This window comes from Barbus barbus (genome assembly GCF_936440315.1).
Source record: "Barbus barbus genome assembly, chromosome: 16".
Classification (NCBI taxonomy): Eukaryota; Metazoa; Chordata; class Actinopteri; order Cypriniformes; family Cyprinidae; genus Barbus; species Barbus barbus.
This window is the reverse complement of record NC_136744.1, coordinates 26194881-26219823: the sequence shown is the minus strand read 5'-3', so window position 1 is coordinate 26219823 and position 24943 is coordinate 26194881. Positions and strand designations below refer to the sequence as shown.

The 24943-nt window shown below is 35.6% G+C and overlaps 1 protein-coding gene across 1 annotated transcript in view; it reads right to left on the bottom strand.

Annotated features, from left to right (window-relative positions):
* The window catches only part of LOC306882661 (cadherin-23-like), a 258486-nt gene that overhangs the window by 68142 nt on the left and 165401 nt on the right, over window positions 1-24943 (bottom strand). The window contains exons 13-16 of the mRNA XM_079437468.1: window positions 3644-3708; window positions 1940-2177; window positions 463-568; window positions 38-165 (exon numbers count right to left, since the gene is read on the bottom strand). Coding sequence (XP_079293594.1) covers window positions 38-165; window positions 463-568; window positions 1940-2177; window positions 3644-3708 — 537 coding nt within the window. The remainder of the gene's footprint in view (window positions 1-37; window positions 166-462; window positions 569-1939; window positions 2178-3643; window positions 3709-24943) is intronic.

Genomic DNA, 24943 nt, shown 5'->3' with positions numbered 1-24943 from the left:
AAGTCTTTACTGTTATTTCTGAGCAATTTAAACTCACAAACAGCTCTATGGTGATTGGAACAGTGCTGTTGAGGGATGGGTTCCCTCCGTCTCTGGCCATTAGAGTCAGAAAGATCAGTCCACCTGGAACCTGCTCATAATCCAGAGGACGATTCACGGTGATGACTAATAAACAAACAAACAGGAGTTATGGCACACAAATCGAATAAATCTAAAACAGAAAAACAAATATCAGAATCAGAATATCAGCACATGCTTACTAGACAGCCATCTATAATCCATTTGTGAAACAGCAGAGGTCACAAAGGCTTCTCGAAAGGCATTTTCACGCTGTAAGGTGTTAAACCCAAATCTGATTCCCTGCTAACGCACTGAGCGATGGAGAGCGCATAATGTAACCCATCACCAGCCTGAACAAGCAGTGAAATCATACTATTACGTGACTTTGATTTGAACACAGACCTGCGTAGCCCTCCACCACACTGATGCTGAAATGTGACCTGAACTGAGAGGCGTAGATGATGGAGTAGGTCAGGATGTTATTGGGAGGAGAGTCCTCATCCGTCGCCTGAGAAACACACACAGGCCAACACAGAAGGTCATTAAATCATTACCGTAATGACAGTCTCCAAACACGTTTCCCAAACACTCCCACCGTCCTGCTTGGCTGGGTTAGAAGCCAACATTTAGCACTCAAACAGAGAGAGCAGGGTTTTTATATCACCATATATGTTGTTATTGTTAACTAAAATTATAACTACTAAAATTTGTTTTAATTCATTGAAGGCTGAATAAAATAAAATAGAAATATTAGATTAAAAAAAAAAAAACTTACAATTAGATATAAGCGAAAATTAGAAATGCCTTGAGAATTTGCTGAAATAATAATAAATGGGAGTTAAATTAAAGGAAAACATATGCAATAAATAATAAAAAAAAAAAAAGCAAACAAAGCAATGTTTTATAGTGTGAAAGTGTTAATAGCTTATAGTGTTAAAGTATTAAAAATTGTTTTTGATTAATTAAAATAAAGCTCAAATAAAATATTAGATGAAAACTTGCTATTACACCCTTTATTATTATATATATTTATTATATAATATATAAATTGCATTATAATAACAAATAAATTATAGATTAATTGTACATTATAGTATTAAGAAATAGTACTAAAATAACACAAGTCACAGCATTTCATCCTTCAGAAAAAAATAAATAAATAAAAAACAAGAACATCACTTTTACATTTAAATCTCACAAAATGGCAATGTATAAAAGTCATTAAATACCGCATCACTCCTTGCCTTAACTAAGTATCATTTTTGTGCTTTTCAGATACTAAAAAATAATGGTACACATAGTGAATATGATAGAAGGATTACAAAAACAATGTGAACTGGCAGACACACACAACAACACGCATCGCCACCTGCTGGACAGATAACTGGAGCAACTGATGTCAAACTGTCAATCACAGCACAGATTAAAGCAGACGGCTGGAATTAGTGCTGCTGTGTCCACATGCGGAGAGAATTAAACACTAACTGAGACATACTGAATGCTAACAGAGTGACTGACCCACAATTGCACATCAGAACAAGGATCAGGGAGTCTATAAGAGCTGGCCTTTCACATTCACATTCAATTCAATGGCTCAGTCTTCATTTCACATTCTTGGTCTGATTGTGCTCGCTTACAACTCAGCTGACATCACAAACAACTAAAACTTTTCAACCCTTCCCATCCATTCTGACACAAAGCATCCACTTTTCACCATCCAATCACTCACTACCTGAAGGACAAAATCAGACTCTGCCCTACATTTTCCATTAATAATTGTTATTTTTTACCACAAGCTACAAAATTAAAATGTGTTGTGAACAGCGTTTCCTGATTCTAGTTAGTTTTTCTAAACTCCACATCTCTTTTTGTTTCTCACCCGGGCTCGGACTATTTGCTGTGGTGCCTGTTCGTTCTCCATGAGTGAACCCGTATATGCCTCCTTCTGGAAGACTGGCGCATTGTCGTTTACATCCAACACGTTAATGCGAAGGCGTCCCGTAGTCTCCTCCCCTCCTCCATCACGGGCCAGTATTGTTAGAGTAAAGCGTCTCATGAGCTCATAATCCAACTGGTCTCGCAGAGTCACCCAACCTGTCTCAGCATTCAATGAGAACCTGGAGGAGGAGTTAATATATGGAAATGAGTAACCGTTAACCAATTAATTGTTGCAAGAGAGGTACTTAAAGAGACAAATTAATTAACCAGCAAATGAGAACTTTGAAAGTGTTAGATCATGAAGGCTATGTTTAGAACAGCACACTACCATATACTCATAAGTATACTGTGCACAGTTGTAAGTGATTTTAGTATTATACAGTCAGTCAAAATTTTTATTTTATGTTTTTGAAAGAAGTCTCTTCTCACCAAGGCTGCATTTACTATATTTTTTATTAAATAAATGCAGCCTTGCTGAGCATAAGAGACTTTTCAAAAACATAAAAAATCATCAAAATTTTGACAATGATTTACTGTATATACTATTATGGTATTATGTAACTTTTTTATTAGTTTTTTATTACTTATTACATTCATGTTAACTTTAGTTCAAGTTCCTAAGTCCAGATCTGAATCAAATGATTCACCGTACACGAAGTTCCGATCTAAATAAAAAAGATTTGTGAACCCGCTCCGAAGTTCCAATCTGAATCAAAAGATTTGTGAACCCGCTCCGAAGTTCCAATCTGAATCAAAAGATTTGTGAACCCGCTCCGAAGTTCCAATCTGAATCAAAAGATTTGTGAAGCTGCTCCGAAGTTCCGATCTGAATCAAAAGATTTGTGAACCTGCTCCGAAGTTCCAATCTGAATCAAAAGATTTGTGAACCTGCTCCGAAGTTCCAATCTGAATCAAAAGATGTGTGAACCCTTGTGAACCCGCTCCGAAGTTCCGATCTAAATAAAAAGATTTGTGAACCTGCTCCGAAGTTCCAATCTGAATCAAAAGATTTGTGAACCTGCTCCGAAGTTCCAATCTGAATCAAAAGATTTGTGAACCTGCTCCGAAGTTCCAATCTGAATCAAAAGATTTGTGAACCTGCTCCGAAGTTCCGATCTAAATCAAATGATTCGAAATCTGCATTAGGCAGTCCCCATCTGAATAATCATTTCAGATCAGGATTTCGGAGTGCAGTTCGTGAATCATTACATTTGATCTAAATAAAATTATTTGTGATACACAAAGTTCCGAACTAAATCAAATGATTCTTAGAAACTTAAGCTAGAAGCTAGAAACTTAGCTGATAACAGGATGTTGCTCATTGAATTAAGTGTGTAGTATAGTGATGTCATTATAAGCCGTTTTGTCATTGCATAATGTTTCATATTTCATGCATGTTTCAACTTTTTTTTTCAAATTAAACAAACATAAAATATTGCATGACAGTACACATTATGTACTGTGTGGCATGCAGTAAACGGTGTGGTAGTATTTAATTTGAAACACAGCCACAGAAGAAATCAGAAGAGAAAGGCATGCAAATCTACAGAGATGTGGATTAAATTAATCAGAGGAAATTAATGAATTAAACAGGATGCTGTATCAGTGTGAAAGGTCACAGTATGTTAATGAATGATAATCTCACTGGTCTGGCTCATCGCTGAAGTAATACCGAACCACTCCAAACGTGCCAATGTCATTATCCGTGGCCTGCAGAGAGAAACACACAAACAGAGAGCAATGAGCATCATCAAGACGCATACTCTTGGTCGTTCTGTATGTGAATGTGTGTGTTTGTGTATCCTTGAGTCTGAGTTTTAATGGTGAGATGATGGTGTCAGCATCCCCTGTCCTACCCTACAAAGTACTCTGTTCTGCACGATTAACGCTGAACACACACACAGTCACTCTTCAGGAAGGAGCATAAGGGGAAGAACTCTCCTCACACCAGATGGGCTGGCATGAACTGGCCGCCCTGTCCTCTGTCCTAAAACAACACAAGCTTTTGCTTCACCTCTTAAATTGTCAGAACTGCCTTTATAAAAGTAAAGGAAAAGAAAGTAAAGATGAGTGACAACACATAAGAGGTCTCACTGACATGTTCACCCACACCTCAACACTCACTCAGCCTTATTTCTGCTGCTGTTTAAACCACAGTGAGCCGCACTGATGTCTACTCGATTTGGAGTGCTCTCCACAACTCCACATTTTTTACAGGAGTGCATGCACTGGAGACTTGACTCTCAATTGTTTACAAAAAAAGTTTGACTTTAGCTCATTGCTAAAATAACAAAGTGATCATTTAATGAGCATAAATATACATAATTAACAAATACTGAGTAAAATAGTCAGACAGCCCCGCCCCCAAACTCACGCCATTGGTTGAGACAGAAGCTGATATGTGGCACTCAATTTTTAATGCAGAAATGATTAAAAATCTTTAATAAAGCTGTAATAAAAGCTACATTTTAGATGAAAAACTTTAGAAATGTTGCCATCATGAAACATGTAAAACTGAAACATGTATAAAAAACACAAAAGCACAAAAATGACTAAACTTAAACTAAAATAAAAATGAAATTCAGTCTTCGGTGTCACACGATCCTTTAGAAATCATTCTAATACACTGATTTGATGCGAGAAACATTTCTTATTATTATCAATGTTAAGAACAAAGTTTTTTGTGGAAAATGTGAGATTTTGTATTGTTTGATGAAAAGAAAAGTTAAAAAGAACAGTATTTAATTGGAATAGAAATGTTGTAGAACTTTTGCAAATTTACAAATTTACTTGATCAATTTAAAGGTATTCATTTCTAAAAAAAAAATAAAATAAAAATCCAGACTTATAAATGGTAGTGCATAATCCACTTTTCTGCAGAGAAACAATCTGTATTTTCTTTACGAATCAATCAATTCACAACCAAAAAAAAAATCTGTCAAGGCAGACATGCACCATAGTAATAAGTATAGTATATGAATATATAATCATTCAGTATCAAATCATGTTACATTGTTCTCCTGAAAATGGGAAATAAAGTCTTTCCTGAAACCACAGAGACAGATGCTGAATTTGGCACTTGTCAGAATCATAAAAACTGCCCAAAATGACAGTGCATTTGACAATAAATACAGCACAGGAACATTATGAGATATATCCTAGTGAAGTAGATGTTGTGTAATAGCATATAGACAGCTGTATGCACATGGAAATAAAGTTCTTCAGTGCTGAAGGAAAACAGATTCAAACCTGACTTGTATCTTTATGCAAATTAATACAAAAGGTTGAAAAAACAAGTCACCGCAGAAACAACAGCGCAGCTGCGTATGTGTGTATGAAAGAAAAACAGAATATGACAAGTGACGCTTCTCTTTTCTAACGCACACACACAAACGCCAAGTGTAACATCTGTTAGCTCCTGATATATAGCAAATTTGTTTTCTTTTTTGGAAATGATAATCCATCAAAGCAGATGTGAAGGTGTCTGTTATCAGACAGTTGCTATTGGGGCTTTTTTTGGTGGACTGAAACTGATCTGTAGAGTTTTCCGCAGCTATTTGCTGTAATTATACACATACACAGTCTCGTTCTCAATAGCCTTATGTAGTCAGACTTTGCCAATAGTCAACGTCTGGTCCAATTTGCAGCTTAATCCAGCCAAGAACTGGCCACTTAGACAGGAAGACACCATCTGATGACATTTAAAGTGACCAACCATAGTTTGTTTTCTTTACATGACCTTTAAGGCCAAAAATGTATGAGGCCATAATAACTGAGACAGGTTGTACCAAAAACATCAGAAACATTAGTGGGAAACAAAAGTAATATCAAGCCATCCAAACATAAAAATATTACAGAATATTTATTGGTTATGACCAAAAACAAACATACGAATATAAACATGTGCATGAGGATATTGTTACTTGCTTAGTAAGTGTCTTAAACAGCACTTATCAAAAATGTAATCTTATAATAAATGAACCTCACAAACTTTAACAACTGGATCTTCCTATAAAGCAGTCATTGTAGCAGCCTGGTACCAACAACTTTTTTCCAACCTGACCTTAAATAAATATATGAATGAATGAATGAATGAATGAATGAATCGATCGATCAATCAATCAATCAATCAATCGATCCTTTGCAAACTGACAAAAACTGTGTACAGCTGTCTATTATTGACTTTACCCTCCATTTGCAGTGTCATAAATAATAAAATAAATATATAAATGTATGCATTTGTGCATACATATTTATATATATGAAGAGTTTGCTTGCAAAAACAGATAACATTTTCAAAAATCAGGTTTTTTTAACTGTTATCATGTTTTTATTGTGTTTATTGTGTTAGTCAGCTGTTTTTTTGTTTGTTTTATGTTTTTTTACCTAGTCAAAATAACCCAACTGCAGTTTGATTGAGATTAATTGGAATGCACAATGAAAAAACATGATTTCTGAGAATTGTTAAAAACTAAGTTATCTGTTTTTGCAAAAAAAAAAAAAACTAAAAGTATTCAGACCCCCTTAAATTTTTCACTCTTTGTTATATCGCACCCATTTTCTAAAATCATTTAAGTTAATTTTTTTTCCTCATTAATGTACACACAGCACCCCATATTGACAGAAAAACACAGAATTGTTGACATTTTTGCAGATTTATTAAAAAAGAAAAACTGAAATATCACATGGTCCTAAGTATTCAGACCCTTTGCTCAGTATTTAGTAGAAGCACCCTTTTGATCTAATACAGCCATGAGTCTTTTTGGGAAAGATGCAACAAGTTTTTCACACCTGGATTTGGGGATCCTCTGCCATTCCTCCTTGCAGATCCTCTCCAGTTCTGTCAGGTTGGATGGTAAACGTTGGTGGACAGCCATTTTTAGGTCTCTCCGGAGATGCTCAATTGGGTTTAAGTCAGGGCTCTGGCTGGGCCATTCAAGAACAGTCACGGAGTTGTTGTGAAGCCACTCCTTCGTTATTTTAGCTGTGTGCCTAGGGTCATTGTCTTGTTGGAAGGTAAACCTTCGGCCCAGTCTGAGGTCCTGAGCACTCTGGAGAAGGTTTTCCCTGTATTTGGCCGCATTCATATTTCCCTCAATTGCAACCAGTCGTCCTGTCCCTGCAGCTGAAAAACACCCCCACAGCATGATGCTGCCACCACCATGCTTCACTGTTGGGACTGTATTGGACAGGTGATGAGCAGTGCCTGGTTTTCTCCACACATACCGCTTAGAATTAAGGCCAAAAAGTTCTATCTTGGTCTCATCAGACCAGAGAATCTTCAGGTGTTTTTTTAGCAAACTCCATGCGGGCTTTCATGTGTCTTGCACTGAGGAGAGGCTTCCGTCGGGCCACTCTGCCATAAAGCCCCGACTGGTGGAGGGCTGCAGTGATGGTTGACTTTCTACAACTTTCTCCCATCTCCCGACTGCATCTCTGGAGCTCAGCCACAGTGATCTTTGGGTTCTTCTTTACCCCTCTCACCAAAGCTCTTCTCCCCCGATAGCTCAGTTTGGCCGGACGGCCAGCTCTAAGAAGGGTTCTGGTCGTCCCAAACGTCATCCATTTAAGGATTATGGATGCCACTGTGCTCTTAGGAACCTTAAGTGAAGCAGAATTATTTTTTGGAACCTTGGCCAGATCTGTGCCTTGCCACAATTCTGTCTCTGAGCTCTTCAGGCAGTTCCTTTGACCTCATGATTCTCATTTGCTCTGACATGCACTGTGAGCTGTAAGGTCTTATATAGACAGGTGTGTAGCTTTCCTAATCAAGTCCAATCAGTATAATCAAACACAGCTGGACTCAAATGAAGGTGTAGAACCATCTCAAGGATGATCAGAAGAAATGGACAGCACCTGAGTTATATGAGTGTCACAGCAAAGGGACTAAATACTTAGGACCATGTGATATTTCAGTTTTTCTTTTTTAATAAATCTGCAAAAAAGTCAACAATTCTGTGTTTTTCTGTCAATTTTTTTTTTCACCCCATGTGCTGTGTGTACATTAATGAGGAAAAAAAAATGAACATAAATGATTTTAGCAAATGGCTGCAATATAACAAAGAGTGAAAAATGTAAGGGGGTCTGAATACTTTCCGTACCCACTGTATATATACACTATATATACACACACACAAACACACATAGATACATATAAATATATATTAGTGGTGTCAAACAATTAACCGTGATGAATCGCATCCAAAATAAAAGTTTTTGTCTACATACTATATGAGTGTGTACTGTGTATATTTATTATGTGTATATATAAATACAAACACATGCTTGTATATATTTAAGAAAATATGTTATGTTTATATATTAAATATATTTATAGATAATACTAAATATAATAATATAAATATATAAATGCATATACATTTACATTATTTCAAAATATATACTTCATGTGTATTTATATATCCATAATAAATAAACAGTACACATACATATATTATGTAAAAAACTTTTATTTTGGATGCGATTAATCGTTTGACAGCACAAATTAAATTAAAAAAAATATGCTATAGGAACTTTTGTTAAAATTTAAGTAAAAATTTATAATAATACACCTTTTTCTATGAATATTACCAGAAGCTGCTTGCTAAAATAAGAAAATAATATTGCAAGGTCATGTGAAAATAGCACAGGCTTCCTATGATTTAAAACTGTTGTTGTTAAATAATACATTTGTTTCACAAACACGTTAAGAAAAAATGAGAGAAATGCAAAAATTGTTTAAAGACTGATAATCAGATTTAGCATGGCTGAAAATGACCAATTAGCATCCAGAACTGGAATTGCTTGTTTCATTATCAATGATTAGGGTGTGACTTCATTCCAATTTGCTCTTTTATTTAGTAAGTTCTGTTTGTTGTTTTAATTTTCTATGTGCATTTCAATAATGATCTGATATAGCTGCATTTGAATCCAAGGCTCTGTCAAAAATGTATAGTCTTAAGTCTTCAGCTCATATAGTGTTTAAAAATATCCCTATAGATGGGATATTTTTGCCTGAGTCTGTCTGTGGAGTCTATATTGGGTGTTTGTCGCATTTGACAAAATCCCTTTTGATGTGTGTGAATCCCAGAGCTCGTGCCTGTAGAGTGTGATGGACTGTGCTTCTGATTCAATTATTTAAGGCTGATTCTCATTGAAATGGGATGTCAAATGTGATGTTATTTTACAGTTTTACTTAATTTTTTTGTGGTGCTGGTGTTAATGTCAAGGTAAGCGTATGATGTAAGAGCTTGTTTAATTTCTCTCTCTCTCTCTCTGGAGAGCGTTCTGTGATGGATCATGGCTGGGTGCTGGTAATGGGGTTTCAGTTGACTGGTGGTGCTGCTGGTGTACAGAGTCATAGAGTTGTGGGAGTGTGTGCTGCTGTCAGTGCCACTATTACAATCCATGATTCAACCGTGCCCTGATGATGACCTCACCCTCTGTGTGTGTTTGTGACTGTGGATTATGACCAGCGCTCGCCTGGTGCCACTCTACAGTATATTCAGCCAACCGGCCAAAACAGTTTGTTACAAAAAATGTTGCCAGAGTTTTACTGTGACACGGGTGGAACAGCAACGGACCGCAATGTTCACTTCCTTCATCTCAATAATCGAATAAACAGCTTACACTTCTGAATGCATTCAGCCAATCAGTGTGTGATCTGTGAAGAAAAGAAACAAACGTACAAACAAAAGAAAGAAAGAAAGAAACAAAGAAACAAACAAAGAAAGAAAAGAAAGAAAGAAAACGACAACAGAACGTAAAAGAACTAATTTACAAAAACAAATTACTAATAAAATGTAAAATTATCAAACAAAAATACAGAAAGGACAAACAAATGAATAAGAGATAATAAACAAACAGACAAAAGAAACAAGGTAAGAACGTAAAATAAAAACAACTGAAAAATTAACAAACAAGGGAAAAAACAGATGATAGAAAATAATAAACAAATAGACTCAATCTTTCTTTCTTTTGTCTTCTCTATATCCTTCCTTTATACAGCTTTCTACAAACAAACAAGCAAACAAATGACAGAAAAAAGGAAAATGAACAAATGGACAAAACAAAAGTAAGAACAAAAAAGGAATGCAACGAATAAACTGAACAAACAGAAAAAGAAAACAAAGTAAACTAAATAAATCAAAAGAAAAACAAACGAACAAACAAAAACTCCATCTTTCTCTTTCTTCTGTCTCATTTCCCTCACATCCCTCATTTATGGACTTTACAAACAATTAAAAGAACAAATGAAATAAACATCAGGATAAAAAAATAAAAGTAGGAAATAAACAAATGAACAAACCAGCTAGCAAAAAATAAAAGAATGTGATTTTCTCTCTCCATTGTCCTCTCTATCGCTCCTTTTGCACAAACAAAATCCTGCCCTTTTCTTCAGGCTCTGCCCTCACAATTCTCTCTGTTTACCCCTCCCTATCTCTCTCTCTCTCTGTCTCTCTCTCTCTCTCTCTCTCTCTCTCTCTCTCTCTCTCTCAGTTTGATTGACAGGCCCATAAGTGCAGTGATGACAGTGCCGGGGCTCCGGGTGTTAGCATGACAACTGTCGCTACAATGACAGGAGACTTAATGCAGGTCAGGTGAGATAGACAGGGATCAGAACGGAGAGAGGACGGGAGAGGTGATGGTATCTATCTCTCTCTCTCTCTCTCTGTCTGTGTGCAGTGCGCATGCGTCGGGTGAGTGTGGAGCGTGGATGGAGAGTGTTTGATTGAAGTGCGAGGCACGAGTGATTTATTACTTTTTTTCCTCCTTTTCTATCCTTGGTAATTTTGTTAGTAGTTGCGTTGTGTCTTTTGGTAATAGTAGTGAGAGGGAAGTTGTTTTTTTGAGGATTTATGCTCCCAGTCTGTGTACTGGGAGCATGGCGGTTCCAAGTGCGAGAAGTTTAGATATTCTAACGAGGTTCTAACGAGGTTCTAAAATGGTCATCTCATCCGTGCGTGTCCAAAGAAAGGAAATGATAGGAATGGATTGATTGTTGTCACTGAAAATGTGCAAAATGATGTTGCTGCGGTTGCTGCTGAGATGCCGGGTCCAAGTACGGCACTTGTTGCTCTGGAAAATCCGATGGAAAGTTCAGAAGAAATTGGAAAAGATGAAATTGCTGCAAGTGAGAATGAAGAAGTTAGAATCTCCTCTGGAGTAGAACAGATAGCGGAAGAATTAGGTGAGCCAGATAATAGTAATGGTGAAAAGGAGGAAATGGTAATTGAAGAAGAAAATCCTGAGGTTGAGGTTGCAGTGTTGAGCGATGATGGATGTTGTTTTAAAACTCCACAAAAAAGGAAGTTGGTGGAATGTCATAAACAAGGTAAAAGAAAAGATGGTTTTGGTTTAAGTCAGACGGACACGGATAGTGAAAGCGGTTTCAGAGTGCAGTTTCAGTGCTAGTCTGCCTCTGGGTGGTTTTTCCAGTTGAATTTACACTGTTGATGACATTAAGTCTTTTTTGAAAACAACAAAGAATCCGAGGAAGGTGAAAATAGAAGATTACTTTCCAGACATAATGCAGTTCATTGAAAAATAAATACGTTCAGAAGTGAAAATTGTTTCACTGACCAGAAGGTGTACCGTTTAAAGAAAATTCTTACGAAGATAAAGTCAGAGGAATTGAAAGAAAACTAAAATAGGTAATTTGGTACATCTTTTTTCTTTTCTTTGTCTTTTTTGCTTTTCTCCTTTATTTTCTATGGGGGAAATAAGCTCTGCTTCTTTAAATATAAATCAAGCATTTGAATTGATGAAATATAAGAATATTGATGTGTTGTTTCTGCAAGAAACTCATAGTGATGTAGAAAATACTGCAGATTGGATTAGAGAATTTAATGGTTTGGCAATTTTAAGTCGTTAAGTGGTGGTGTTGCCGTGTTATTTTCAAGGAATTTTATTCCACATTCTTACAATGTTGAAGAAGTTATTAAAGGAAGATTGTTGGCGATCAATGCGTTTTTTGAAAACAGCTCTTTTGTATTTGTTTGTGTTTATGCCCCAACTAATGCTTTAGATAGAATGATTTTTTTAAACACTTTGGATAAAGTTTTGAGTGAATGAAACAATGATGATTTTTTTAATACTAGGAGGAGATTTTAATTGTACTGAAAGTGGTATGGATAGGAATCATATCGAACCTCACATGCAATCAAGGAAGAGGTTTTTTCAACTAATGAAATCAAATAGCATTTTTGATGTCTGGAGAAATTTCCGTGGCACACAGAGACAATATACTTGGGCTCATGCTCATGATAATCAAATATCTTTGGCAAGGCTTGATAGATTTTATATTTTTAAACATCAGTTAAGCACGTTTAGAGAATGCATGATAACTCCAGTATGTTTTTCTGTGTTATGACAAATAATTATATAAAGGCAAAAGGTGCATATTGGCATTTCAATAATAGTTTGTTGTGTGATTCCTTTTTTAGAGACGGTTTTAAAGAATTTTGGATGAATGTTAAGATTATGAAATCTACTTTTTTTGTCATTGCAACAGTGGTGGGATTTTATAAAGGTGCAAATTTAGAGCAATTAAGTCAGCAGTATACGCGAAATGCCACAAAGGAAATTAAAGAGTCAATGAGTGTCCTGGAAGAAGAGTTAATGAAATTACAAGATGTTCCAATATTTACGAAAGAAGGCAATGTCATGGAAAATGTTAAGAAGAAAAATAATGTATTAGCTGAGTTGTTGGGTTTGACTACACAAGGTGCTATAATTAGATTTCGGTATCAAAGTGTTGAGCTCATGGACGCTCATTCAAAAAAAAAAAAATTAAATCTGGAGAAAAAGAATGGCCAGAAAAAAATTATCCATGCCTTGCGATCTGAAAACTGAGTTTTATTGACTCGTCCTGTAGATATCAGGAAAAGAGCTGTACAGTTTTATAAGGATTTATATAAAAGTGAAATTTTAGAAGTAAAATATGATCATCTTGGTTTTTTTTTTTAATTTACCACAGATAGCTGAAGATGTTAATAATGAAATTAGTAAAACATTAAGTTTAGAAGAAATTGAAGAGGCATTGAAGATGATGGAAAATGGTATAATACCCGGAATAGATGGTATAATAATTTTATAAAGCCTTTTGGTCAAAGGTAGGCCCAGAATTAGTAGCAATTTTTAACGAGAGTCTGAAAAATTAACTTTTGCCACGTAGCTACCGAAGGGCAGTTATAACGTTACCAAAAAAAGGTGACCTTAATGAGATTGGTAACTGGAGGCCTGTAAGCCTGCTGTGCAATGATTATAAATTGCTCTCTAAAGCTCTTGCAATTAGATTAGGTAAAGCTATGGAACATGTGATTCATCCTCATCAATCTTATTGTGTGCCAGGCAGGAGAATTTCTGATAATATTTCTTTTATTAGAGATATTCTAGATGGTGGTAAACTTTTTGATTTAGATTTTGGGCTAATATCGATTGACCAAGAGAAGGCTTTTGATAGAGTCGAGCATTTATATTTATGGAGCTTCATGAAAGCCTTTAGTTTTGATTCTGGTTTTATTTCAATGATAAACACCTTAAAAACCTTGAGAGTGTTTTAAAAATGAATGGTGACTTATGCTCTCCTTTTAGAGTATATAGGGGTGTCTGACAAGGTTGTGCACTGTCGGGAATGCTATATTCCCTAGCATTAGATCCATTGTTAAATAAAATAAGATCTGATGTGTGTGGATTACATATACCCAATTGCGGTCACAGTTTGTTTCCTATGGAGTCAAGTTGGGTGAGTGTTGCCTGTGCAATTCTTCGGAACATTGAAGGTTTAGGCCTGGACAAAGCTTTGTTTTGGCTGGATCCTCAAAGACTAAAACTCTGTGATGCTCCAGTTTTTTAATGTCTGGTCTCTGTTCAGAATTAATAGAGGAAATATTGGTCTTTCTCTTTTCTGGTTACTGCAAGAACCCTTAGTCTGCGGTTCGTGACTGGATCTGTCACATGAAACATCTTTTGCAATACCAGAAAGAACTTTGCGGATTGCTGAGGTGACAACAGTCGGTCAATTGTATCAAATAGCAGGACCTGATTTCATAAATGTGACTGCAACTGCTGAACATTTGAGACTCAGATCTTGTAGAATTGTGCAAAAGGCTCTTGAAATTCGGAGCTCGGCCCTCACTGTAGAGGAAAAAGAACTGTTAGACCAATATTCAAAGGGGTCCATTAATTTTAATTGTCAAGACCCTTTTCCGAAGTATATGTCCAATTATGGGAGAATGTAATGATATGCTGTTAGACTGTGAAGATTTGATAATTGTGGGTTCAGAAATTGCACCTGGCAAATTATTATATAAAATTTGTGTAAAAGCTTTTAATAAAACTTTTTTGAACAATAAATCTGACACACGTTGGAGAGATGTACTTCAGCTTAATATAGATGAAAAACCAGAATGGAGAGCTTTATATAAGTCATCTTTGGCTAAGAAAACTGGGGATTTGCAATGGAGAATATTGCATGGTGCCATTGCTGTACATGTTTTTATCTCTCTGTTTAATTCTGACGGTACTGATTGTTGCCCTTTTTGTTTACAAAGAGAAACCCTTTTTCATGCATTTATGTATAAGGCTGAAGCCCCTTTTTGATATGCTGGAGATGCTTTTTAATTCTTACAATGCCATGTTTACAATGAAATTATTCATTTGTGATTTTAAGTATGTTAAAAGTAGGCGTTATAAGTCTCAGTTGATTAATTTGTGGGGCAAGCAAAAATGGCAATTTATGTTTTCTCTAAACTTGTCAAATCTAGGATTTTAATTGATTTCTATTATCATAAATCAATACATGATCTTCTAATGTTTGAAACTATTTGGTGTTTAAATGGGATTCTTTGTGAAGTAGTGGAAGAAGAGCTGCGTTTTTCTTTTCTGTTGAGGTCATTTAGGTTTTAGGTTTTAGGTTTTCTGGGGATTTTTGTATGTACATTTTATTTTACATATAATAAAATGAAGTTTGAAAACTCAATCTCTCTCTCTCTCTCTCTCTCTCGCTCTCTCTCTCTCTCCTCCATCCCTTCTTCTTGCTCATATTTTCTGCCCAGTCTGCCAAAGACACACAAAGACACTAAACTTCAGTAAAAGAGCAGAGGAACGGCCTGAAGACAGGCCTGAATGTGCGCCTGATAGTTTGGACCAAACCCTGAAAAGACGGTTCTCTCTGACTGACATGTGTCAGACAACATCTCAGCATGAATGAAAGCGAAAGTGACACCAGGGTGAGGAGAGACCCTCAATAAGAGATCCAGCAGTGACAGATGAGACAAGAGACCATCTACAGAACAAAAACAGCCTCTTTTCATTCACTCAAACCAAACAACCAACAACAGTTAATGCTTAACAATTTCCTTAAAGTCTTCTAGCTTTAATAACCTGGATATCTTTTGTAAATCTTAAGGCCCTTCACACCACAAACAACAACTTCAAATAAAACTAAAATGATAACTATCAGCATCCACACTGTTCTGTTTATTATAAGCATGTGCAGGACCTGCTGCTTTAAATGCTAAAGCTCCTTAGAACAGGATGGATTCTGATTGGCTTTCAGTTGGAAAAAAATTTGTTTTGAAAGTGATTCCAACTATATTGTTCCTCTGTGTAATAATCGTTATATTTGTGGTGTGGACTCTACGCTTTACATTTAGAACGATTTAAATAAATACCTTTATCATTATTGCTATAGCTATCGTCGCTTTTTCAACACTGATAATAATAACAGACAATTTCTTAAACACCAATCAGCATATTAGAATGATTTCTGAAGGATCATGTGACACTGAACACCTTAACACCGTAAGGGGCCCCTGGGCTTTTCCTCTTGAGGGGCCCTTCATCAACAATAACTACATTCTACATTCACTCAATCTTGATAATCACAAAGCACGAGTCATCAGCCTTTAATTTTGAAGTAATAAATGCCATTAACAAAACATCCAAACATAAAGGTCTGTCATATAAAATATACACAAATATCGCTGCATGAACTACACATATGCACATAGTCGGACATATTTTACACAGATAGGCTAACTAATTGTGTTAACGTTGGTTAAATTCATTATGAACTAACATTAAGTTAGGAACAGTGCAGGAAGGTCAATTAGTGAAGGTAAATGTAGCCTACACCTTCACAAAACAGTCTGTGCACTTCTGATTTACCTTAACAAATATGTCTTTCTGCTTGTGGATCTTCGCATTTTTTAAAATCACTAATTTTAATTTTTAATGCAATAACTAATGAGTGAAACCTTTGTAACGAGCTGCAGTAGCAAAGTTTTTAAGTGTTTACCGTCAAAGTTGTATTTTAGCCTTTTTAATTAGGCCTACAATTAAGGCCAATGGCTGGACAATAAGGACTGCCCGATCAGATGGCCTGGTGCCAGTTTTAAGCCTTGCCGACTTAAACATTCAAGAGAGTTTAAAGCATTAAAGGGCAAGAAGACATGAAAGGTAGGTCCATTCAGTATGTTCTGTGCGCACACATTGCCTTTCTTTCCACAACTTGCGCTTGAACAGAAAAAAAACATACACGAGTAGGCTATGCAATGTTATTTTACATTTGATTATTCAGTTTCTGTACATGAACATCTACAAACTCCAAAACATTGTTTATTTATTTATTTTTCTTTGTTCTGTTTGTTTGTGCTATTGCTTATAATTTGTTCATTTGTTCTTACTGACTGTTCACTTGTCTTCAGTTGGAATCGAGAATTGTAAAATTGAACTGGTATCTGTAAATTTGGTATCAAAAACAACGATAACAAAACTTTTTTTTGATAATGATAACAGCCTATTTTATTATGGTGGCAGGGCAAGTAAAAATTTCAACCACTGTTGAGCCCTTATGGCCAAATTAGATATGTGATCAGTGCTGGCAAAATGAGTCGGAATGTGCACGGGCTAATTTTGAACTACAGACAAAAAAAAAGCGAAAAATGTTGAATTTGGTCAAATTTCAGGTTTTCACAAAAATCAGTTAATTAAGCCCTTGTCTAGCAATCCCAATGCTCCAAATAGTTATTAAACATCTAAAATGATCTTTATTTGTATGTTTTCTGAGAGGAGTAGCCTACCTTTTTCTCTGCTCGCTTCTCGCGCTGCTGCTGACTGATTTATGATTCGCGCACATAATGGTGATTCTGCAGCGCACGATCCCGATAAGCATACACATAGCCTACTGTGTAGGTCTACACAGAATTACAGTATTGAAGTAGGCTATTCACGCAGTCATAATCAGTTATGTCTTAAGTGAACGTTTGGGGAACTGTTGGGGAAAACATCTGACGTGTAACATATAACATATATTAGATCCGTGCACAGGTCTTAATATATAGCCAGTCTGTCTCATTAATGTTAATCTAACAATAAAAGGAAAGATCGCTGCTCTTGATTGAACTGCTTTTGTAGTTTTGATTTTGTTTTTCTTACTTGAATGCTTGTTGCTTTGTTTAGGTGTAAAATGAAAAAAGTAGTGCATTTGATTCTGTCTTATATTGGTTCTACCTTTTTTTTATAATAACAAAGATAAAATAAAAAATAGCTTTATTGTGATTATTAATAGCTATATTAATGATCATTAAGAAAAGAATTGGAGGAATATATGCAGTGTTGCTAGGTGATTTTGCTTTGGAACCTTCAGAAAACTTTGAACACTTTTTCTCAGAATTTACTTTGCTGATTTCATCGACTTCAAGCGGCTGTAGCTCATTTTTCTCAATTTGCTCATATATCATTTTGAAGGCCTTTTAATAGAGAATGTAAATAAAAATTTGCTCATTGTGACCCATTTTGCCAGAACAGGTCATATATGAATCTTCAGTTGCCTCAGGATTTGATTATGATTATGATGCATCACAATGCATATTTTCCTCCATTTATTTAATTACCATAGTTAATGAATCATAAAAATAAAGCTCTTTTTGTTATTTTACGTTTGTTATTTAAAAAAAACAGTAGAGCAAATACAAAATAGGCCTATGAAAAAATGGAATTAACAGTCCTTTACTTTTTCCCATTTTACATATAATTTACAGAAGCATTTAAGTAAGAATAATACAGAAATTTAATAATCAAATGTAAGTGTAATCATTGCATATTCTTTAGTGTATTAATTACAATTAATAAAGCTACAAAAGTTATTCAGTCAAGAGCAGTGAGTAATTCGCTCTTGTTTTCATTGTTTGAGGTGTATATTAAGATCTAAATCATGAATCTAATCTAATGTTACACATCAGATTTTTTCCACAACTGTTTATGTTCACGTCCATGGCTGTAGTGTGTAGTCACTAACTAACTACTGCGAGTTCAACTATGTTAAGATGGAAAAATAGTTAATAATAGCCTACTGTATCTTACTACTGATAGCATATGACCTACCTGCCATGATCTGCATTGGCATCTTCTCCTATCCCCGTGTTAATATGCCATGAGCGATGGAATTTTTGGCAATTTTTCTCTTTTCTGACTGGCTGAAACTTCTCACGCTGCACTTGCGACGCCCACGCCCACATGTGCATTCAAAACAAACCGATAAAGCGTAATTTTAAGGGAACACTCAACTCATTATAAAATGCAGTTACAATATTTTCCGGCATCACCGGGGCCCCCCTCAGTCCGGGGCCCTAGGCTTAAACCCAGGTAAGCCCGTGCATTAATGCGGCCCTGCATGTGACACTGAAGACTGGAGTAATGCCTGCTGAAAATTCAGCTTTGCCATCATCAAAATAAACTACATTTTAAAATATACTAAAATAGAAAACAGACATGTTAAATTACTATAATATTTCACAATATAATTAATATGATGATTTTAATTTAGTTCATATTAAGTTAATTTAGAATCAATGATTTAGAAACAATCAACAGAAATTACTGAGCAGAAACACTGAGCTGACTCTATTTGCAATTAATTTAATCATAAAGTTCACTCTTTCCAAAAAACACATTAGGTGAACTTAATGACAAGTTTTGAGAGACACCATTAGCTATTTAATTAATTTGATGGAACAATTTTCCTCGAATGTTTTGAGTAAATTCGACTTATTAGGACACTAAATGAGTGTGTGTGAGATAGTATTAGTCTCGGTGGTCAAAGTGAATCTGTGACTAAGCTGTTAGTGACACAATCCAATGGAGCAATCTGCCAAAACACACACATCAAGGCCTACACTCCTCTGAGACCCTTAGGGCCTCACTAATCTACCGAGATTAGCTGAAAAATGTCTCCATAAATTACAATCGGACTAAAAATTCTTATGGCCATGTCCAAAAAAGAAAGGTGATTCATAAATGAATAAAATGAAAATAAGGATAATTTATTCTAAAGCAGCAACAAAGTTTTTTTTTCATGGGTAAGATTGGCCTGTAGTAATTATATTAACTTTATTTTAAAATAATTTAGCCTAGGGTAAATTATATGAAACTAGGAAAACTACATAAGACTATAAGACATAAATACATTACAAACATATCATGCCAAACAGAAAGAGCATTTACAGCATTTTGTCTTGGCATTTCCTTCACACATACAAAGACATTTAAACCAATCAAAACTTGCAAAGTGCAAACTTGTGTACAAGATTGTATATCACAATTCAATGTATACACTTTCAATAACAGGCTAGAGGTTTAAATAAAGTGATTAGATAGAAATTCATATTTGTTTTAGGTTAACCGAATTAGACCAAAAGAACAATTATGTCAAAATGATGACATCAAAATGATGGCGATTTTTATGTAATGTTGGCCTTTAAAAGTGGGCAGATTAAATAAAAATTATTTATTGCTTCAGTCAAAATGAAGCAATAAATAAATATGCAAATATGTACGAGAGCCGAGATGGAAAGAGCTGGCTACAGATGGCAAGATCTGGAGAAATATTGTCAGTGGCCTATGCTCCTCCTAGGAGTAACAGGCCTAAGTAAGTAAGTATATATATATACAGTGCCGTGAAAAGGTTTTTGCCCCCTTCCTGTTTTTTTTTTTTTTTTTTTGCAGATTTGTCACACTTAAAAGATTTAGATCAAACACATTTTTTATATTACAGATATTAATATTAAATAATATTAAAGATAACCCAAGTAAATGCAAAATGCAGTTTTGAAATGATGATTTATTAATAATATAATTTATTAAGGGAAAAAAGCTGTCCAAGCCTGCCTGGCCCTACGTGAAAAAGTAATTGCCCCCTAAATCTAATAACTGGTTGTGCCACCCTTGGCAGCAACAACTGTAATCAAGCATTTGCGATAACTGGCAATGAGTCTTTCACATCGCTGTCGAGAAATTTTGGCCCACTCTTCTTTGCAGAATTGTTTTAATTCAGCCACATTTGAGGGTTTTCTTGCATGAATGGACTGTTTAAGATCATGCCATCTCAATTGGATTTAAGTCCGAAAATTGACTTGGCCACTTCAAAAAACTTTAATTTTGTTTTTCTTGAGCCATTCAGAGGTGGACTTGCTGGTGTGTTTGGGATCATTGTCCTGCTGCATAACCCAAGTGCGCTTGAGCTTGAGGTCACAAACGGATGGCCTGACATTCTGCTTCAGGATTTTCTGATAGAGGGCAGAATTCATGGTTCCATCAATTATGGCAAGTCATCCAGGTCCTGAAGCTGCAAAGCAGCCCCAGACCATCACACTACCACCACCATGTTTGACTGTTGGTATGATGTTCTTTTGTATGAAATGCTGTGTTGGTTTTATGCCAGATGTAACGGGACACACACCTTCCAAAAAGTTCAACTTTTGTCTCATCAATCGAGATTATATTTTACCAATATTTGCCCAAAAGTATTGGGGATAAAAAATTTTTGGCAAATGTGAGACAAGCCTTTGTGTTCTTTTTGGTCAGCAATGACTTTTGCCTCGGAATTCTCCCATGGATGTTGTTTTGCCCAGTCTCTTTCTAATTGTTGAATCATGAACACTGACCTTAACTGAGGCAAGTAAGGCCTGCAGTTCTTTAGATGTTGTTCTGGGTTCTTTTTTGACCTCCTGGATGAGTCGCCATTGCGCTCGGTGTAATTTTGGTATGCTGGAAAACTCCTGGGAAGGTTCACCATTGTTACAAGTTTTCTCCATTTGTGGATAATGGCTCTGACCGTGGTTCACTGGAGTCCCAAAGCCTTAGAAATGGCTTTATAACCCTTTCCAGACTGATACATGTCAACTATTTTGTTTCTCGCCTGTTCTTGAATTTCTTTAGATCTCGGCATGATGTGTTGATCTTTAAGCATGCTTCACTTTGTCAGACAGGTTCTATTTGAGTGATTCTGTAAGTGATTTATTGATTCAACAGGTCTGGCAGTAATCAGGTCTGGGTTTGGCTAGTGAAATTTAACTCAGCTTTCTACAATAATGTGGTTAATCACAGTTCTTCATGATTTAACAGGAGTGGGCAATTAATTTTTCACGTAGGGCCAGGTAGGTTTGGACAGCTTGTTTCCCTTAATAAATGAAATCATCATTTAAAAACTGCATTTTGTATTTACTTGCATTATCTTTGTGTAATATTAAAATTAGTTTGATGATCTGAATCTTATAAGTGTGACAAATATACAAAAAATTTATATTTATATATATATATATATATATATATATATTTTTTTTTTTTTTTTAATTCTCCAAGAATCATCAGACAACAGGAAAGACAAATGCTGCCTCAGGTCAATGTCTGAGTCTTATCAACTGTTTACTGAATAAACCTATTACAGCAATTAGATAAACACACACACGCAAGATGAGCGTCTTAACAAACTGGAGGACCGTGATAAGAAAATAAGTAAAACAGGGATTTCAAGAGAGAAGAAGAAAGGGAGGAGAATGAAGAGAAGTGCTGTGGACAGAGAGAGAGAGATAGATCAGCTTTCTGTTCACATTTGGCCATAACAACAACAAAAAAGAGGGATTAAAATGAGTGTGACAGGAACAACACAGCCAAACTACATCAGTATAGAGAGAGAGAGAGATTTGGCAACATGAATATGAGGTCTGTATTTAGCCAGCGGCTATACTTTATAGACAGACCATCATCAGAGACTGTCCTCCTTTTTATGATTAAAGAAAAAAAATAAGACTCAAAGCAAAGGATAATGAAAGAAAATTGAGAACAGAAACCTATGTCAAAAATACAGATCATCTAGTCTTCTTAATTACTGTAATACAAGTATTATTAATGCTGTGTATTTCAGACCTTTCCAGTTAAAGTGGGTTGATAACGGTGCAAATAAGCTGCAAACTGGACCAGATTTTATGCAACAAGACAAAAATGTGGTTATGTGACGCCGGTTTCACGCCGGTTTCACACTGCAAGCGTAAGCAGCGCGTATTTTTTTCGGCGCCCATGTTAACGGATGAGAGCGTTCACACAGCACGCAGGGGCGGCGCGGCAGCGCGTAGCAGGAGCAGAGCAGGAGCGGCAGTGCCGCGATCGTTTCGGCGCCGAGTCTATTTTTGCTGTGCTGCTTACGCTCAATTAAAGTGACAAAGCATTGATTATGGACAAAATACACACGAAAAAGTGAAATTGTTCCCCAGAATGTAAATTAATGACATCTACTATGTTGCAAATAGAGTATAAACTTCAGTAAAAAAAAAAAAAAAAAATACTATAGGCCTATATTACAAAAAACTAAATAAAATAAAGTTTTTGCTCTAATCACTAAAATTAGTTTAAATAATTTATACTGTTATTTCAGCTTAAGTCACTGGTTAATTGTATTAATTATGTTAGCCTATATGTGTTATAACTATATAGTAAATTGCCGTAAGAACAGGTGTCATGTTGACATCATGATGACGGTAGTGCTAATGCAAAGAAGACAATCATGGACGACACTCGTCTAATCGTGGAGGTTGAGAAGCATACAGTTATTTATGATCCTCATAATTTACTATATAAATACTTGCAGGCGAAGGAAAAAGCATGGGAGGATGTTGCATCAGCACTCGGTGCAGAAAGTAATAACCTTTCTTACTTTTTTGTTTTCAATTTTTAGCATGCCCACGTACGAACAAATTAATAGCTAATTAACTAAATACAATAGACAGAATAAGGTCACACATGCTACATACATCTACACTGTAGACTACTGTCTATTTTAGACTTAATTCTCGATAAATTGATCATTAAAAAACGTGTCTATTAAGAAGTTTAAGGTTACTTATTACAGACATTTTTTGGATTTTCTATGTTTTTGATGGGTAATGTATGTACATTTTCTGTTTATAAGATAGATAAAAACTACAAATGATTTTCTTAGTAATGTTTTTTTTTTGTAATGAAATAGGTAATTTATACCATAATTCATATATCAAAATATTAGCATTTAAATTATTCTACACATATATAAAATATGTAAAAGCAATTACTGTGCAAGGTTAATGACAACCTCAAAAGCACTGTCAATGCTACAATGTAATGTTCAGGATAAAGCATTGTGTTGGCCTCAGCCATGCAAATCCAATCAGTACAGTTTCTGAAGTATTACAATCAGTAATGAAACAACACTGATGAAATAAAAACATTTATTTAAAAATGGATACTTTTCACACAATAATCACACATATATAAGAAATATGAGATATACGTATACAATTAAATGTTTCAAGTTGAGGAGGAAGGTAGGCTATTCTTCCTTCATCTTACATTGTGTGTAAACTGAACAGAGTGTACCCAAAGTCTGCGTCTCATCCTTTGTCGTAGTCTTCTTAACAACATATATAGCGCGATTGCCTTCCTTCTGTCAACAACTCTCACTACACGCAAACAAAGCATAAAAGAAAATTGAAAACAAACTTATATTTCTTAATTTATTAAAAAAAATAAGCTTCTTGACACGTTTTCCCTCTGTAATGTATTTTAAATAGAAATAAAACAAAGCTAACTTATTACCCATTATTGAGAAATCTGTACAAAATCTGCGGTTCAGGTGCGCGCTGCAAACGCTGCCGGTGTGAATGCAAAATGGATACGCGCTGCTTCTGCTCTGCTCCCGTCCTGCTTGCGCGCTGCGTACGCCCTGCTTACGCTTGCAGTGTGAAACCGGCGTGAGACTACAAGTAGCTGGAAAATAACAGTAAAGAATGGTGCCTAAACTAAAAATCAGCACTAGATGAGCAGGCAGAGCTGAGCCAATGGCTCTTTTCCAGAGTTTTCAAGATAACATTTTGGTCAATATCTAAGTCAAAATCAGTTGAGAGAAATGTTGATTATACATGAACCGCAAATACTGGAAAGTATTGATTAAAACAGCACGATCTAATTAATTAACAAATGTGTGTGTGTTCGGATTTTATTGTGCTTATTAGTACCAGTAGCTTAGCAACTTATCAAACTCAAACCTTCCTGTTATGCATAAATGAGATTTCACGGAATAATGAATGCAAAAATTATGCTTTTCTAACCCAAAAAAACTATTTTTTGGGGTGAACTGTCTCTAAGTCAAATGTCTATATGAGTATGTGCGCGCACACACACACACACACGCACACTAAAAAAACTCAGGAGAAATGATGTGAGTGAACAAACACAACCATAGACCTATTAACACACACCCATGAACATGCACAGATTCAAACCATGAACCAGCAAACACATACACACTCAGAGACAGAAATCCATGAGTGCTATAATGGCTGAAGGAAAAGCGTGTGTATAAATGCAAGTGAAAATCATAAATAGGACATGGAGAGATGCAAACAAACCACAGCCAAAAGACAGACTAAAAACAAAGAAGCAATTTAGCAGATATGAGCTGCCCTCATCTCATGAGACGCATACAAACTAAATCACTATAAATATTTATAATGATAACCACTGCCGTCACTATAAATATTAAACAACGTCTCTCTCTCCGTGTGTGTGTGTGTGTGTGTGTGCCTTATTAAACGCACAATAGGTTGTGTATATGGAGTTTTGTGAAGCACGA